Source organism: Leptinotarsa decemlineata, unplaced genomic scaffold, assembly GCF_025532065.1.
Source record: "Leptinotarsa decemlineata unplaced genomic scaffold, Ldec_3_MD MMD2_P_RNA_scaffold_9, whole genome shotgun sequence".
Lineage (NCBI taxonomy): Eukaryota > Metazoa > Arthropoda > Insecta > Coleoptera > Chrysomelidae > Leptinotarsa > Leptinotarsa decemlineata.
Window position 1 is genome coordinate 3,919,122 of NW_027412536.1, and position 17,522 is coordinate 3,936,643.

At 31.8% G+C, this 17,522-nt stretch overlaps 1 protein-coding gene across 6 annotated transcripts in view; it reads left to right on the forward strand.

Annotated features, from left to right (window-relative positions):
• Positions 1-17,522, forward strand: part of LOC111514556 (cationic amino acid transporter 2) — a 98,113-nt gene that overhangs the window by 60,062 nt on the left and 20,529 nt on the right. For 4 of the 6 annotated variants that reach the window (XM_074170458.1, XM_074170460.1, XM_074170461.1 and 1 more), the window contains exons 2-3: positions 13,771-14,028; positions 16,334-16,462. In XM_074170458.1, the coding sequence (XP_074026559.1) occupies positions 13,785-14,028; positions 16,334-16,462 (373 nt within the window). In that variant the 5' untranslated portion in view covers positions 13,771-13,784. Of the gene's footprint in view, positions 1-307; positions 384-13,576; positions 13,716-13,770; positions 14,029-16,333; positions 16,463-17,522 lie in introns of those variants that run through there. The other 2 variants (XM_074170457.1, XM_074170459.1) reach the window with 2 other exon arrangements.

The following is a 17,522-nucleotide window of genomic DNA, read 5'->3' on the forward strand; positions in this document are numbered from 1 at the left end:
CTCGGAATTTCATATGCCATTATCTATAAAATTGAGTGAAAGTATGGGATAACCAAATCCACACAAATTTATAATCAGTAATGAGAAAAGTTACTTCATGAAATTATTCATTGAGATTAGTTCCATTCTATTATTGTTAAATTTCATCTCTATGCAAGTACTCAAGAGGATAACAGGCAGGGACCATAGGTTTCTTATCTAAATGTTTCTTATCCAGTACCTGAATTTGCGCAGGACCTTAGGTCAGTTGAAATTTGTTGTTGCAAATAGTTCATCTATGTGGTTCATCTGTTATCGTTCTTCGTTGGAAACTTGACGGAAAATGGCGTGGTTGGTAAATCCTTGTCCAAGTGGAAAATTTAATGAAAGAACTCCATTGATTGGTAAGATTATTATCATCAAAGAATTCTACTTAGAGTAGTTCTAGTTTCTATTCACAATTTTAGTTTGATTATAATAGTGATGTCTGTTATTTTTACTGTATTATCTACTCCACAATTGTTTTCATTCTTTTATCAGTTTTTATTATAACAGATAGTGAAGATGTAATTATTAAATAAGGATTGAAATCGGTTATATATTTTACATAATTCACTCTACTTTATTCATGAACAACTTCATTTCTTGAAGCAATTTCCCATTTATCACCAAATATTTGCTTTTATAGTGTTATCCTAAATTAGATTCCACTACGTTCATAACCAAAATCGTATTTTTCTATATTTTTCGAATGTTTGTAACATGAGTTCATTCATAATAAAGGTAAACTCCAGAACTTCAAAATTCAAATAATATTATCTTCAAAAAGTAAAACAAAAATTATTTCAAATTACTATACGTAATAAAACTCATGAAGTAGTTCTCATTGAATTAATAAATATTTTTATTACCTACACGCTTTCCTACAGACAATTTGCTTTCTGTAACCGGTGTTTTCAACATTCGCCAACTCTTTTATTTCAATGTAATCTTAACGTACCACAAGAAGAAAAGTTATCTCTTACCGTCACACAATTACAACACCCGAAAAAAATCATTATGTAATTCCATTAACACAAAAATCACTTTTGCAGCATACATATACTTACCTGGCTCCAAAATTATTCAATACTCTTCCCAATACAATAAAAAATATTAATATATTTCACCACTTCAAAAAGTCATTGAGACAATTTATATACAGACCACCAAGACAAATGATTTCTGATTTTGTTGACAAAAAAATATTTGAAATACAGTTTTTATCAATGTAAAAAATTTGTGAAAGAACAAAATTGTTATTACTTTACAATAGAACCTCATATTATACAGGGCTATTCAAATTTGTTTCCTGTACATGAGGATCTCGTAAACGATAAGAGATAGAGTGTCGGTTAAATTGTGGCAAAGTTGCATATTTTAGAGACCTATTCAATGATGTGAAGAAATCGAATATAGCTCTTTTGGTTCTGGAGATATACAGGAAAAACCAAAAAATCCCAAATTATTTTTTTGACTATATCTTCTTTATTCGCAGACATATTGAAAATCTGTCCACATTTTGCTATTGGCACTTGATGTGGGCTATCAGAATATATCCATGAATCTTTTATACAGGGTGTCATCTGACTTGGGCCACCCCCATCTTTGAATTTTTAAATACGGACCTGTATTTTCTGTTGTAGTTTTTGAATCGTATAGTCTGGTTCACATGTACTCGATTTAGCTCTTTTTGGTGACTTTTTCAGGGTCAATGAAATTGCGTAAAAAAAGTCTCGACTCCCGAAACTGTATCTCGATTATGAATAATTTTCACAGAGCCCTGAAAATAGAGCCAAAAGCAGGTAGTCTGGCTTCCGCGCGCCTTTCGTCACTCTGACACAAAAACAAAAAAAAATATTTAAACATATTAAATGTAAATATTAAGGAATGAAAACACTCATGTATGAATAAACAATAATCCGCAGTCAAAAAATGTGCATCCCAATTTTAACGTCAATTATAAATTTGTTAATTAATAACTTTTTCTGAATTGAAAGTTAATATAAAAATCCCTATAATTATTAAACTAAAACCCTGGCATTTTTTCCTTTGTTGAAGTTATCCTTAATAAGCAAAAAAATAGATTACCTTTGCCAAAATAAAATATTGTTTTTTTTAATTTTTTTATTAACAATTGAAAATTATAATTTTATAAAAAATACATTACAATTTTTTTTAAATTTTTTATTGTTTCAATGTCTCATGGCTGAAAACTAATTATTAATATTTTTCTTTAATTTTTTACAGCTATTGTTAATAAATTAATTATAAACAAATACATTGTTTATAAGCAATTCGAATTTTTTTTTTTGCATTATGTTAATTGAAAAAAAGGAACCGTTTTTTTTTCAAATCATAAATTCTATTGTTCTTTAAGGTTTTGGAAAAACTTTTTTTTATTCTTTTTTTAATTGTTTATTAAAAAAAATTGTTATGAACTGATTTTTTTTTCAATACTTTGTTCTATAATAAAAGTAACTATGTGTTTTTTTTAATTTATTCTATTTTTTATAAAACTTTTATTATTGTGATATCTTGCTCGCTCCTTCGCTTTTATAATTATATAATTATAATAACTTTTAAACTATTGCAGTTATGGCAAATATGCTTCAAGTCTTTTTTGTTCATTGAGAATTTATTAACAATTTGAGCCTTTTACTGAAGTTGTGAGCATCGGAAATTTAAAGAAGGTTAATGAGTAAAATCATTAAAATTAAATTAACAGAATGACTGATTGCTTCATTTAATTTTCTTAAACTACATACAAATATGACAATAAGTGAATGTTATGATCCTACAACTACTAAAAGTGCAAGTAATAAAATCCTTATGATTCATTGTTACATGACACGAAGTTTATGTTGAAAAGACTTAAAAATTTTTCTTTTTTCAATAAATAACGATCAATAATTAAATAAATAATAGGACTAAAACTTTAGTAAAAGGCTCAAATTGTTAATAAATTCATAGTGAACAAAAATGACTTGAAGCATATTTATCATAACTGCAATAGTTTGAAAGTTATTATAATTATAAAAGTGAAGGAACGAATGAAAAAGACAAGTATCAAGGTATCACAATATCAAAAGTTACTTTTATTATAGAACAAAGTATTGAAAAAAAAATAAAAAAAATAATTTGTTTTTTTCTAAAAATCATGATTTTTTTCCATTAACATAATGCAAAAAAAATTCGAATTGCTTATAAACAATGTATTTGTTTATGATAAATTTATTAACAATAGCTGTAAAAAATTTTTAAAAAATATTAATAATTTGTTTTTAGCCATGAGACATTGAAACAATCAAAAATTAGAGAAAAAAATTTGTAATGTATTTTTTATAGAATTATAATTTTCAATTGTCAATATAAAAATAGAAAATAACAATTTTTTTATTTTGGCAACGGTAATCTATTTTTTGCCTATTAAGGATAACTTCACCAAAGGAAAAAAATGCCAGGGTTTTAGTTTAATAATTATAGGGATTTTTATATCAACTTTCAATTCAGAAAAAGTTATTAATTAACAAATTTATAAATAACTTTAAAATTGGGATAAACATTTTTTGACTGCGAATTATTTTTTATTGATGTATCCCAACATTACATGAATTTTTTCATTCCTCAATATTTACATATATGTTTAAATAATTTTTTTTTGTTTTTATGTCAGAGTGACGAAAGGCGCGCGGAAGCCAGACTACCCGCTTTTGGCTCTATTTTCAGGGCTCTGTAAAAATTATAAATAATCGAGATACAGTTTCGGGAGTCGCGACTTTTTTTACGCAAATTCATTGATTTTTTCAAATCTTCTTTCAAATTTTCAAAATTTTGAAAATTTTCCGAGATATTAAGAAAAAACTAAAGTCCCATTTTTTTTTCACTTAATTGTTTATAACTTTTGTAATTTTTATCGGCGCGTTTTCGGACTTTTCCTTAAACTTTCTAGGCAAAAATACGAATCGAATGACACCTTGTTCATAATTTTTGGACTGGACTGAAAAATATGACAAAAAAAGTATATGTGAACTAGACTAGTAGACGTTCACTTCACTTCACTTCATACTGAGGAATCAAATTCAGTTTTATATTTCGGGATTTTTCGGTAATATTCGATTATAATTGTGTGAATTATTCCCTTTTGAATTACGGCCCTGGAAATTGGTTGACTTAGTTGAATAAAAACACAATAGCAACTTTCACGTCTCCCTATATACCGTAGAGTTTTTCGAGAGTTTTTTTTTTTATTTTTAGGCACCTACTCATATTTTTTCCATTGCTCTGAGCGTTTTCTACAATGAACTTCGAATAAGAAAACCTTTTATGATTATCTGAAACATATCGACAACAAAAATATATCATATGTGTTTTGATGAGCAGAAAAAAAATGGTAGCAATAATAACATCCGAAGCGAACCCTATAATTAATTATAATGAAAATTGAAATGAAGTAAGTAATTAATATACACAAAAAAATTAATTGTGCAATAAATGTTCGAATTGGAGTCCTTCCATTTCGAGACAAATAATGGGACAATAAGGTGGTCTGCAAGATCACCAGATCTTACTATTTTGGACTATTTTCTAAGGGGGACATTGAAAAATAGGATTTACGCTGGCAGAGAGATAGAAAATGTGGAAGACTCGAGATTGGGGAATTTGAATTATTTCGCAACAATGCAGCAAATAAGTGTATTAAGGGCAATAAATAATATGAAAAACAGAGTTTAAGAATGTTTCGGAATGGAAGGACTCCAATTCAAACATTTATTGCGCCAATAATTTTTTTGGGTACCTACCTATATAAATTACTTCATTTCAATTTTCATTAAAATTATAGTGTTCGTTTCGGATGTTATTATTGCTATCATTTCTTTTTCTGCTTATTAAAACAACTATAATATATTTTTGATGTAGATATGTTTCAAATAATCATAAAAGGTTTTCTGATTCGAAGTTCATTGTACAAAACGCTCAGAGCAATGGAAAAAATATGAATAGGTACCTAAGAATTAAAAAAAACTCTCGAAAAACTCTATGATACATAGGGAGACGTGAAAGTTGCTATAATGTTTTTATTCAACTCAGTCAACCAATTTCCAGGGCCATAATTTAAAACGGAAAAATTCACAAAATTATAATCGAATATTACCGAATCATCCCGAAATATAAAATTGAATTTGATTTCTCAGTATGAAGTGAACGTGTACGATCCAAAAACTACAACAAAAAATACAGGTCCGTATTTAAAAATTCAAAGATGGGGGTGGCCCAAGTCAGATGACACCATGTATAAAAGATTCATGGATATATTCTGAGAGCCCACATCAAGTACCAATAGCAAAATATGGACAGATTTTCATTATGTCTGCGAATGAAGAAGATATAGTCAAAAAAATAATTTGGGATTTTTTGGTTTTTCCTGTATATCTCCAGAACCAAAAGAGTTATATTCGATTTCGTCACATCATTGAATAGTTCTCTAAAACACACAACTTTGCCACAAATTAACGGACACTCTATCTCTAATCGTTTACGAGAACCCCATGTACAGAAACGAATTTGAATAGCCCTGTGTATTAGTACATCAGGATTGTCCATTTACCCTATTTATTTATTATACTTTCTAACACACCGCTTACAACATTTGCGTCATTTAAATGTCATGCAAACAATCTTATATCACTCACACGCATCAACCATTGTATTAATTTATAGTTACACATTTATATGCGTGTGTGCGAATGATCTGTAAATATTTATTTTTAAATTTAGACTCGGACTGATACTCATTGGATTTTTTCATATTTCCGCAATTGTCAGTCAGTATGTTTATTATTTATAAGTTTTATTGCATTGTATTTTCTCGAAACAAGTGTGAAAAACACTTATGGAGTGCTCATTTATTCACCTTTATCTTCTCATTACATTGTTCTGTATTCTTCTTTCCTACGTGAATAAATATTATTATTATTATTACCTATTTTCAATTACTGTGATGAATGTGAACGAAAATATTGTTGAAATAATAATCAATAATTCTCATAAATATTAAATTCAATGTAGTTTTTTATTGATTAACATTTGTGTATAGCTTACATTTTAGTTAACTTTTCCAAATTCGAATGTAAATACTGTACTTCTATATTTTCCAATATGAAATTTTATATTTCATGACTCACTAAAATTTGACGAATAAACCGAAACCTTTTAGCATTCGAAATCCATTCCCGCATTATACAATCATTTTATTGAATATTTCAACAGCATATTTTATATTTCTCAAGAATTGTTAGAAAAAATGTTAATAAATAATTTCTAGAGTGATATTTCAAATCGCGCTTTTTCAGTTTTTTGTTGCCATTTGACATTTGGCCTTTGCGCATAGTGATGCTAATTTTTAACTTCATATGAAGGTAGATGTCTGATATTGAAAAGATCTTTGATAATTTCGAAAGTTTATTTCCAGCACATGGATATGTTCGATTGAAGATATCGTCTTTTTTGAGTTCAAAATCGAAATAAAACCCAATTTAAAAACGGATATAATTAAAAATCTGTAACATAAAGAAATATATTTCCACTAAATAAGTACTAGTAAAAAATCAAAAACCAAAATGCCGGTTTTTTTCAATTTTCTGGTGAAATTGTAAGTTATGTAAAAAAATGGTTCGTATAAAAGTTGTGGATATTTTCATTACCTACCACTTTTACCTTTACATTTTTTAGATATTAGGTCTAGTTGAAGTGAAAACCAGTAATTTACGTAACAAGTCCGGATTATACTGTTTTTGGACGAGTAGACAAATATCTCCGAGTCCAAAAACACTGTTTTCGCACGTGTTGCTAACACTATTTTTTTGTCATTCGTGTCGAATAACAAATCAACGAGACATATTTCTTTATTATATTTCTTTGTAGAACAAATTTTTGAACATTTCATTCTTTGAATATCACTGGAGTTTTATCCCAACACCAAACCGTTATTTTAACACCTCGACACGTGTTTCGATCACCAAGTGATCATCTTCAAGAGGACGAATAAACTATACATACAATGTTATCCTCATTTATATTATAGATACTTCTGCTAGGTACCTGCACCTTAATTATTGTCTTAAATTAATTTAATATGTTACCTTATCTAGTAATCTTAAATTAATTTTCCAATCGTTACCATCGTTATTCATGATATTATGTTTACTTATTTCTACACTCTCGTAGGCATCTAGATGCCTGTTGTTAACTTGTCTAACTAATATTTATGAAATACAGTGTATGGAATCGTTTTGTTGCAAAATATGATGAGCAACTGCCGATTTTTCTGGTCTTACATGTTTTAAGCGTGCTAAGTATTTCATATATCTCATTTCAATAGATCTTTTAGTTTGTCCATAATATTTTGCATGGCAGTCCTTACTTTTAATTTCGTAAATTCCAGACTTTTCCGAATTCTCGACTTTGTCCTTTGGATTTCCTGAAAGCTTCTGTAATGTATGACTTGTTTCAAATACCACCTTCATACCTAGTTCCTTGAAAATATTTCCAAAGTTCTTCGTGTATTGGTGGTATGGAACTGAGATATATTCATCTTGGTTATCGTAATTTCTGAAAGTCGAGATTTCGTTTATTCTAAACCTAAACTTTCATTGTTTTATTTGTATTATCCATGATAATAATTACACAATGTTCACAAACATTCTAGTCGCGTTTCGCTAACACCGTAGCTTCCTCGAAACGCACCTCAAATAACCGATCAGTCAAATCATACTTATTTGTATTGTATTGTATTTTGTCAATATTTCAAATGTCAACTAATTTCATGTCGAATAGCTGTCAGCCGTTATTTCGCTGCTATGGTAATGTTCAACCGCATTTATCAAAACCATGCCCACCAAGATTTTCATATTTACAAAAACAACGATGTGATTCCTCCCGGCCTAGTCTGAAAAGTACATACTGAATGCTACTTGCTCAAAGAAAAAGCTTTTGCCGAAAAAAACCTTTTTTTACCTCCAAAATTCACCCGATTTTATCCACTTATCTACAATATTTCCTTTTCTTGGTAAATATTTGTATACTGTTACCAATTCATTTCTTTGGTCTATGCTGATTCATTCACTATTGCTCGACTTGCACATAGAAAAGATAAGAATAGATAGTTTGGAAAACAATATATTATTATTTATGATTGTTGAACTTGTCAGCAGAACTGTACTGAAGATAAAAAGTTGCAATAAACATATTTTGGACATTCAGTTATACCAACTATATAGATCAGAAAAAAAGCACTTATTATTTATATATTTAGGAGGAGTACCACTGACTCTTCGAATGTTTTGAGAAACAAATTATTACATTCGTTTTACAATAAATTCCTGAGGCGCGTTCATACTGACCGAATCCTACCTAATTTGTGATCCGTATAGTATAACAATTAAATTTGAATCATATTATGACCTTAAATCTACCAAATGACTAATAATTTGACGAGAGTTCAGGTATAAACCATTAAGAGAGCCATAGTTACGACCGCACCGGGGGGCCTGAGGGGCCGGTTAGGCCCCTGGCGTTGGATGCGATCGGGCGTGGTGGGGTGGATTTTCGAGAAATCCTTGCGGGTACCGCCCCTCGCCCACACCAACAGGATTTCGCAGGGCTTCCCTCTGCTTCACCGAACCCGGAGTTGCCTCCTTACATCTACTTAGTGTGGCTAACCAAGAGACAGGACCATCGGCAGCGTTCGACCGAACGTTCGTACAAGTTAACTAAGCTCGTCTTTCGCCAGAGAGTGCTCGCGTTGCACATCTGCCCCCGCCAACCATGCCAAATCAGTTGAGAATATTGTCCCCGAAGTGGCCGGTCGGGATCCTAAGCTCGGATACTAGTAGCTCCGTCCATCCGGGGTCCAACACCTCGAACGTCTGCCTTGGTGTCCTCCAAGACTAGACTCGGATACTAGTGCCCATTGGAAGGACCGCGAGCCTCGACACCTCGAACGCTTGGATCCGTACAGAAGCAGGCAAGGATCACGGAACAGCATGAGCTGTCCAGTGCCTCAGTAATGGGGTTGCAATACACCCATGAATGGATTACCGCAACCCTGTATCCCTTTACCCGCTGGTGGAGCCGCTGCTCCTAAGAGGCCAACGCCAGTTGGAGATGAGGCTCGCTAGCCTCCAGCCGCGAGCGGGCACTCACCTCCCCCCTAGAACACATGTTAGGAAAGTTCCCTTTCCATCGTTTGATGAGTAACCGTCGAGGACTCTTTCGAGCATCCTCTACCCCACATTTTATGTCGGAGACGTCGCGCCCATTGCCCGTATAGGTGCGGGATAGGGCGGTTCGCCAACAACTTTTGGGTGTACGCCGTGTGGTCTGCACCGCATACCCTTACGTTACCCCAAGGGGCACTCATGTTAGGAAAGCTACCTTTCCAGCGTTGGATGAGTAACCGCCGAGGGCTCTTGCGAGACACCTCTCCCACACATCTAGCTTGAAACCGGCCAACGCCTGTTACCCGCAGGTGCGGGATTGGGTGGTTGACCGATAACTTTACTGGGTGAGTGCCGTGTGGTCTGCACCGGGGGCCTGTCAAACACCCATAAGAGAGAGAGAGAGACAGTGGTTCCCACGCCACTCACCCCGAGATTGAAAATTTAAACATTGCAAAAGAAATTTCACCAATTACCAATTTCCTTATTAGAAAACAGATTCAACAGAGGGGAAGGATTCAATTTTATTTGATCATTCAGTAAATTATCCGAGTTTTCAAATCAACTGTTTCCAGGCATTCCAAAAGATTGAGTTTCTAACTTTTTTCTTCCAAATGTAATACGTCATAGTTGAACTCATGCCTCTCTGCCAATTTGCAAATATGGAATTGGTAGTCTGACTCAAGAAACTACCCCTATGTTCTTTCATTCGGTAGTTATTCGAATAATATTTTCAGCAGCATTGCAAATCAGACATGTTCCATTACGAGTTTGTGTTAAAACATTGAGCTTCAAATATGTTGGATCTTGTATTGCAATAAGTTCATTCTGAATAGATCAATCACAAGTGAAGCATAACCTGGTTGAATCAATTACCTCACCTGACGGTCTTTCGAGTTTATCTCGTTTTCGAATAGCCACTTCTATTCACTTTTGAACGCATTATCATCTTCACCTATTCAAACCATTTGCTGTGGACCTAACTCTTTACCGCAAACCAAACAAGATATAATGTTTCTGAAAGCCATTGAGTTCACAGATCAGATAACAATACAATGTCGTTCGAATGCAGGTAATGAATGATTACATTTTTCAATATCTATAAACTTGACAATAGAATTTTTGAATAAAATTCCATATTCATAGCCAACTGATTTGTCTTTTTGACAAATCAGTTGACTGAAGGGGTTTTGAATTTGCGTTATTTGCTGAAATTCAAATTATCGAAACATGTAAATCAATAGAAAATAATTTTTAGGTTTGAAGTGGAATGCCATTTTCATGAAATCGATAAAATAATTTTAAAATGCTAGTTCTGAAATTTAACATATTCTTCTACTATTTTAGTGGGTATTGCTTATGAACTTTGATACTGTTTAATAAAACACTTTTATCATATCTGAAATAGTAATAAAGGGCGTAGTGACATTCAGCAACTAGCAGAAATAACCTCTATGACATGAAGTTGATACACATGTTGAGAATCATAAAAATAATTAAGAGATTATTACTGAAATCCATATCAAGATTAAATATATGTATGTACTTCTTCTTCGGAAATCGAAGTTTTCATAGTAGTCATAGCTTTAATTGGATCACTTGGAATTTCAACACTGGGAAAAGATTGTCAGAAGTTATTCTCGTATTATTAGTTTTCTCTGTTATGAATATTCTATTGGAATTTTCACGGACGTTGCTAATATTAATAATAATGATAATTTTCCCTAATAAACACTCATATAGGCTCATCGAGACGACCGGGACGACCCGAAAAACCTACAGCTCCACCTCCAGTGGTCTGTTGCACTCCAAACTAGCCCTAGATTGGCATCTAAACAACTTGCAACACACTTGCTTTCCAAAGAGGCATAGTGTGGTCGCCTTTCGATTCCGATATTGAGTACTTGTAAAAAAACTTCTCGATAACCGGGTTTGAACCGGCTGTCGCTATGCCCAAGTTTCAGACCGCTAAGATACAGGCTAATCACTATTCTGAAATATCAGTATTCATTCTTCATTCCACATTTCGATAGTTTCGTTAACACGAAAAATACACTTTTCCCACTGGTGGCCCACTGAATACACCCACCCTCTCTCTGTCTTTTCTCTCTCACTTCTCTTTTCCTCTTGCTCTCGCTCTCCCTCTCTCTAATACTTTATTTGTTTTGAACTGAACGACCTAGCATTCGAATTCTTTACTGAGATATTTGTAAGATTTTTATGCTTCACACTATGTTCCCTGGACATTTTTTGTGTGGAGCGGAAAATGAAAAATGTAAAAATAATTTAATATAAAGGAAAGTGTTTGAAACAGTAACCTTCAACACCTTGTAGAGAAAAAAAAGTTTAAAATGTGTTTTTCCGCTAACCATCTGTCGCACCCTCACGAACGACAACCCACAGAAGTCGAAACTTGTGTGAGCTAACGACTAACGAGGTCTTACCTTTCAACGTGTGATTCCTAACACGGTTTCTAACCCGTGTTAGGAATCTACGATAGCAAGTGAAAATCGATCGTTCAGCCTGCGGTTTAAACCATCGACTCACATAGCGATTAAATGACTGAATAAAGCACACACGTCGAACCGACCGAAAAAGTGTCCATTTTTCAAGGTTGGGTCCATGACCACTATTGATCAGCTTGACTTGAACTTCATCACATCGAAAATTCAGCAAATCAATTACAGCATGACTTATAAAAAATTTTTTCGTAATTACTGTGAATCAATTTCGTTCAAGTGTGTTGAATGGTTCGTGGTCAAGTTTCCCTAAAGCTCAAAGTATAAAAAAGATATACAAAATGTTGGAATAATCAATTTTGAGAAACGATAAGCATATCAGTGTGTTACTTGGTTTGTTCACGTCTTCACTTCATAGGGTTGATTGAGAATTTCATTTTGAATAATGCTGCACTCACCCTATATAAAACAATATTTTTTATCAGAAACCAGTCTAAAAGTATTGCTTTATGTGTAAGTAATATTCGTCGCGCAAAACATTTTCCTTCAGGGTATTTTCCTGAAAGTAATATTACTAAGAAATGGCCACTTACCAACTTTCGAAAACTAGCCATAGAATTGAGTTGGGCTCAATGACATTTTTGATCAGCTTGACTTGAACTAAATCATATCAAAAATTCATCCATTTTCCATAGAAATGGTGGTAAGAATGGTGAATTATATTTTTCGTTTTATATTCCACATCCAAATCTTTCTTTTTCAATAAACAAGCGATGTTATAAGTGGATTCACCAAAGTATGTCAGTATACTATGAAATTTTGTTTTTACTGTTTTGAAGTGGGGTAGGTATAACTGGTAAATGGCTTGTTTTTGTAATTTTTTGGAAAGAATGGAGTCAGTAAATATCTACCTTGTAACCGTTGTTGACAGCAATTTGTTTGATAAAACTCAGTTCTCTCTGAAAATTACTTTCTGACATTGGAATATTCAATAGTATGTGAAGCATTCTACTGACTGCTGCTGGTTCATGCTCATAGGCATGTGTGGAGGAATTATGTATGACAATTATGTAAAAATTTTTGAATTATTAACTCTCCTTTCTGTGGTGAATATTATTCACGGGTGAATGGATTTGTTTTATTCGATAAACTTACCTAATTGCCTACCTGCCCCAGTAAAACATTCTAAGATATCATAATAACTGTACCAGTTAATGAACTCATTATCATTAATTTCATTTTTGAGGTTATTCATACTATTTTCAGTTAGTAAAAGACTCAACGGGTAGCACTTCGATGCATGAATACAACTTTTTATTGAATTGAAAATAATTTTGAAATAGGCAAATATAAGATAGATCTACAATTTCCTGTTTGACAACAAGATAACATGGTTTCTGTCTAAGAGACGCTCAACGAGCTCATTCGTTTCAATTAGCGGAATAATGGGAAATACATTTTGGACATCAAACGATATGAACTAAACGCTACTAGGAAGAGTTATGTATTCAATATTATTCACCAATTGCTACGTATTATCGCAGTTTGGAATTATTGTAAGTTTTAATTACTTGTGTGATCATTTCTGAAATTTTTACAGTTGGAGCCACACCAAATAACATTACAGATCTATTTGAAAAATTGGTTTTATGTAATTTAGTGAGATAATATAGTTTCGGTGGTTGTGGGTTCATGATCACCACCTTACGTTTATCACTTCTATTCAAATCCAGATCCATTTAATTTTGGTTTTCCTTCACCTCTTTCTGGTACAGAGTTGAAGGATCATCTCTCAGAATATCGTTAGTATCTGAATTGAGGTAAAGCGATTTTGTGAACTGTTAACGTTACTGAATGTGCTTGTCAGATTTTGACATTGAGAACAACTCGCTGAAGATGAAAATTAAGGTCGATAAAAAACTAATAAGAGCACTTTTTTCATCTACTAGAACTGAGACATTCTTATCAATGAGAAATGTTCCCATATAATGTGAATTTCAGTAGTGTATATGAGACCAATGTATATTAGACTTATATTTATTTTTCATTATAATCATATAAAATTCGATTCGTAGGAGGTCCTGATAAAATGAAAATGAAAATCCCAACGTGGTCCCAAACACAAGCAGCATTGACAAGAAAAAAAATAGTGAATATGGAACATGATTCGAAACTAGCCAAAGTATTAACTACATTTGACTTAACTGCACTTGGAATAGGTAGCACCCTAGGAGTGGGTGTTTACGTATTAGCAGGAGACGTAGCCAAAAATACTGCGGGTCCAGCAGTTATCATATCTTTTTTCATTGCAGCTTTGGCTTCAATCCTTGCAGGTAATGATAATATTGATTTTAATAATGATTCTACTATAAAATTACGTGTATGCGCATTTTTTCTTTGCTGTACCTTTGAAAATCAACTTGAAATACTAGCACAAACCTCTTCTTCGCCGAAAAACAGAAAATGTCATTTTCTACAGATTGTTTGAAGGAATTATCTTCTACTCTTTCTCTAATATAAATTCATTACATAAAATCAAAATATTTTTTCTTCTATCGTTAGGAATAGATTTTGATCCACTCTCCACTCATTGCATAAATCTCATGAAGAATCTGAATAGCAAGTATTATCAAATTAGAGTTTTGAGAAATGTTCTGGATAAACAAGCATTACTATTATTTTATTATGGTCACATTTAGTCAAGATTGATATATGGCATTTTGATTTGGGCTAACTCGTCTTCTACGAAGGATATTTTAATAACACAAAAAAGAATAATAAGACACATTGCTAACGTATCTTCAAGAACTTCCTGTCGAAGACTATTCAGAGAGGATAATATTCTCACGGTTTATGGTTTATTTATCGTTGAACTATTGATGTATATACACGAAAAGTTAGATAAGTTCATGAAAAATGAATCGGTACATCATTATAATACAAGAATAAAAAATGATCTACATATTCCAAGAAATCGTACATCATGGTGTCAAAAATCATACCAAATAGTGGGCTTTAGGCTGTATAATATATTACCTAATGAATATAAAAGATTTACCAAGTTGAAATATTTTAAATATAATATCATGGTGTTTATGTTAGATATGAGTTGAATTTTTTCAAACAAAATCGTTTTGATGTGTTTAAATTCTTAAGTGTTCTTGAATGTGCAATGTATGTGTGTGTATATGTATATGTATACATATGTATATATGGGTGTATATATTGGTATAAGTATATGTATTTGTTTGTATATATTATATTTTGAATCTGTTAAAGTGACAAATTTGTATCTTTTTACTTATATGAGTTGTTTCGTGACTTGTCCCATAACTTGTAAAAGTTCTTTTGAATGGACCAATAAAATATATCTATATCTATCGGACTGGAGCCTCCGACCCTACCTATCCTTGGAACTCGATTCTCAACATTACTCCCATAGAACCTGAGCTTGGTTTCGCATAGGAAAAATCATTTGGTATTATTCACATAGGTATGGAAATGTTCACCTTTGAAATCTGTAGAAGAAATATACCCTTACGTATGAGGATGTGATTTGAAATATTCCTAATGGTTTTACAACAGAACGCATATTATCGTATATGGATATATCACTGGTTCAGAATATACAGAATTGTATTTGTCCTTGGTTTTGTAAAGTTTCGTTGATAATTTGAATCCTATTCATAGGTTCATCACAAGCAAAATATAGCTTTCTTGTAGTTTTTGTGTTTGAATAATAATCGGAAAGTTTATTCGGCTTAACGACTTACAAAATGTGGAAGTTGTACATAATCTTGCCAGAAATCCACTACGAAATGTTTGGTCCTGAACCAAGAACGATCCTCTGGAAATGCTCAATGACAACTAATTCATCAAAATATTCAGATTGTCAAAGCAGTTATTTCGAACTCTTTTAGTCCGAAATATCAGTTTTTGAATAATTCGCGGATTATTTCATTGTCTAAAAAGGTGTTTACAGATTTGGAATCTATTAGTAGAAAAATAAAATGATGAATAATGAAATATTAAAAATATCGAAACCCCAGAACCGAAATATTCAGATGGACGAGTTATTGAAAAAAATAGGACAATGAGAAAAAACGAGCAACAAAAATAAATTTCCAAAAATATAGCAAAAATATTTGTAAAGGAAACAATTTGTGACTTTAAATGAAAATGAATTGATAGATGAGTTGAGCAGTAAGTGAAATTGTGTGAAAACTATTTTCCGGGTAGTAAAACCTGGCAAAAAACCCGGAAAATAGCTTTCACACAGTTATCTCCGACCGTGAAAGTTTACATTCTTTGGGTAAATGGAATGTCAATATCGTGCAAGTAATAATAATGAAAAATAAAATAGAATGAAGAATTGAATGTGCAATAAATGAAAAAAAAATGAAAACTTTCTAGATAGGCATTGCTTACAACCAGAATGATTTACTATATTTTCCGTAATTAAGTGGAATGGAATCGTAAACTTTACTCTTCGAAAATCCTCCTCAATCACATTATTCATTGCGAACAACCAGAAAAGAAACTAATGACCATCAAACAACTATAATCTTCTCTTCAAAATAATTGCTGATTTAGACGTCCATTATATTATCCTTCTGTTATTATTGTAACTTTTTTTAGGTTTGTGCTATGCTGAATTTGGAGCAAGAGTTCCAAAAGCTGGTTCTGCTTACGTATATAGTTATGTATGCATAGGAGAATTTTTTGCTTTTATAATAGGATGGAATTTAATATTGGAATATCTTATAGGTGAGTATATCATGATTTTTATTTGTCTCTTAATTATTTTTTCACAGTGTGTTAAAGTATATATTACTTCGTGAAGCGTTCATGTGAATGATATTTGTTTCAATTCCATCAAGGTTTGGTGTATAAATTTATTTAAAAAAAAGTGATTTTTGTGTAATTCGATGTTCATAATTGAAAGTAGTTGTTTTGAATAGATTGTTTTTTCTTCCAGTTAATATATTGAAGAAACTTATACAACACATCATTAAGAAGAGTTTTGGAGAAAAGAGAAAAGAAACTTTCTATGTTTTTTACATACATTTTACGGACATTTTCAAACTTATACAATAAACATATAAGTTTGAAAATGTCCGGATAGGACGAAACTGCAGTAACGTTATTTACGAATAAAAGTGGTAAAAAACATAGAAAGTTTCTTTTCTCTTTTCTTCATTATGATTTCCTACCTCCTAGAAATAAAAAAAAAGTCCGAAATATTCCTCCCAAAAACTAATCTCTTTAAAAAAACTCAAACAAATAGTATTTCTCTTGTAAAATCTCTCATTATCTATAAATTGAACGGGGAATATGTTTTACGAGAGATTAGGTTTTTGGAATAAAACCTTTTTGGCTTTCTAGTTTCCCATAGTTTATACAAAAAATGTAGGAAACTTTCCAAGAAAGGAGGAAGTTCACAATAAACTCTATAAAAAGATGTGTAGATTGAGCATAGAAGTTTGTTTCAGATACAAACTGAAGAATTTTTTTTCAAAAGTAATACCACAAGACCTCAAAATTTTATCAGTAAATTTTTATTTTTTCACGAAAACTTCATTATTTAGACCACGAGAGCAACTAGCACGATCAAATAACGAAATCATGGGATGAATGGTTTCATCTGTTGGTAGATGCTCGATTGGTATTTTTCAAAAATAATAAAGTTTGAGATGAAAAAATTGATGAAAATGGTGTTCGTAAAGATTATTCCCAAGAATATTCTCAACTGAATACATTGATTTAAAAACAAAGTATCAATTCTTTCTTATTTCCATGAATTATTCAGAATAATGTTTCGATTCGA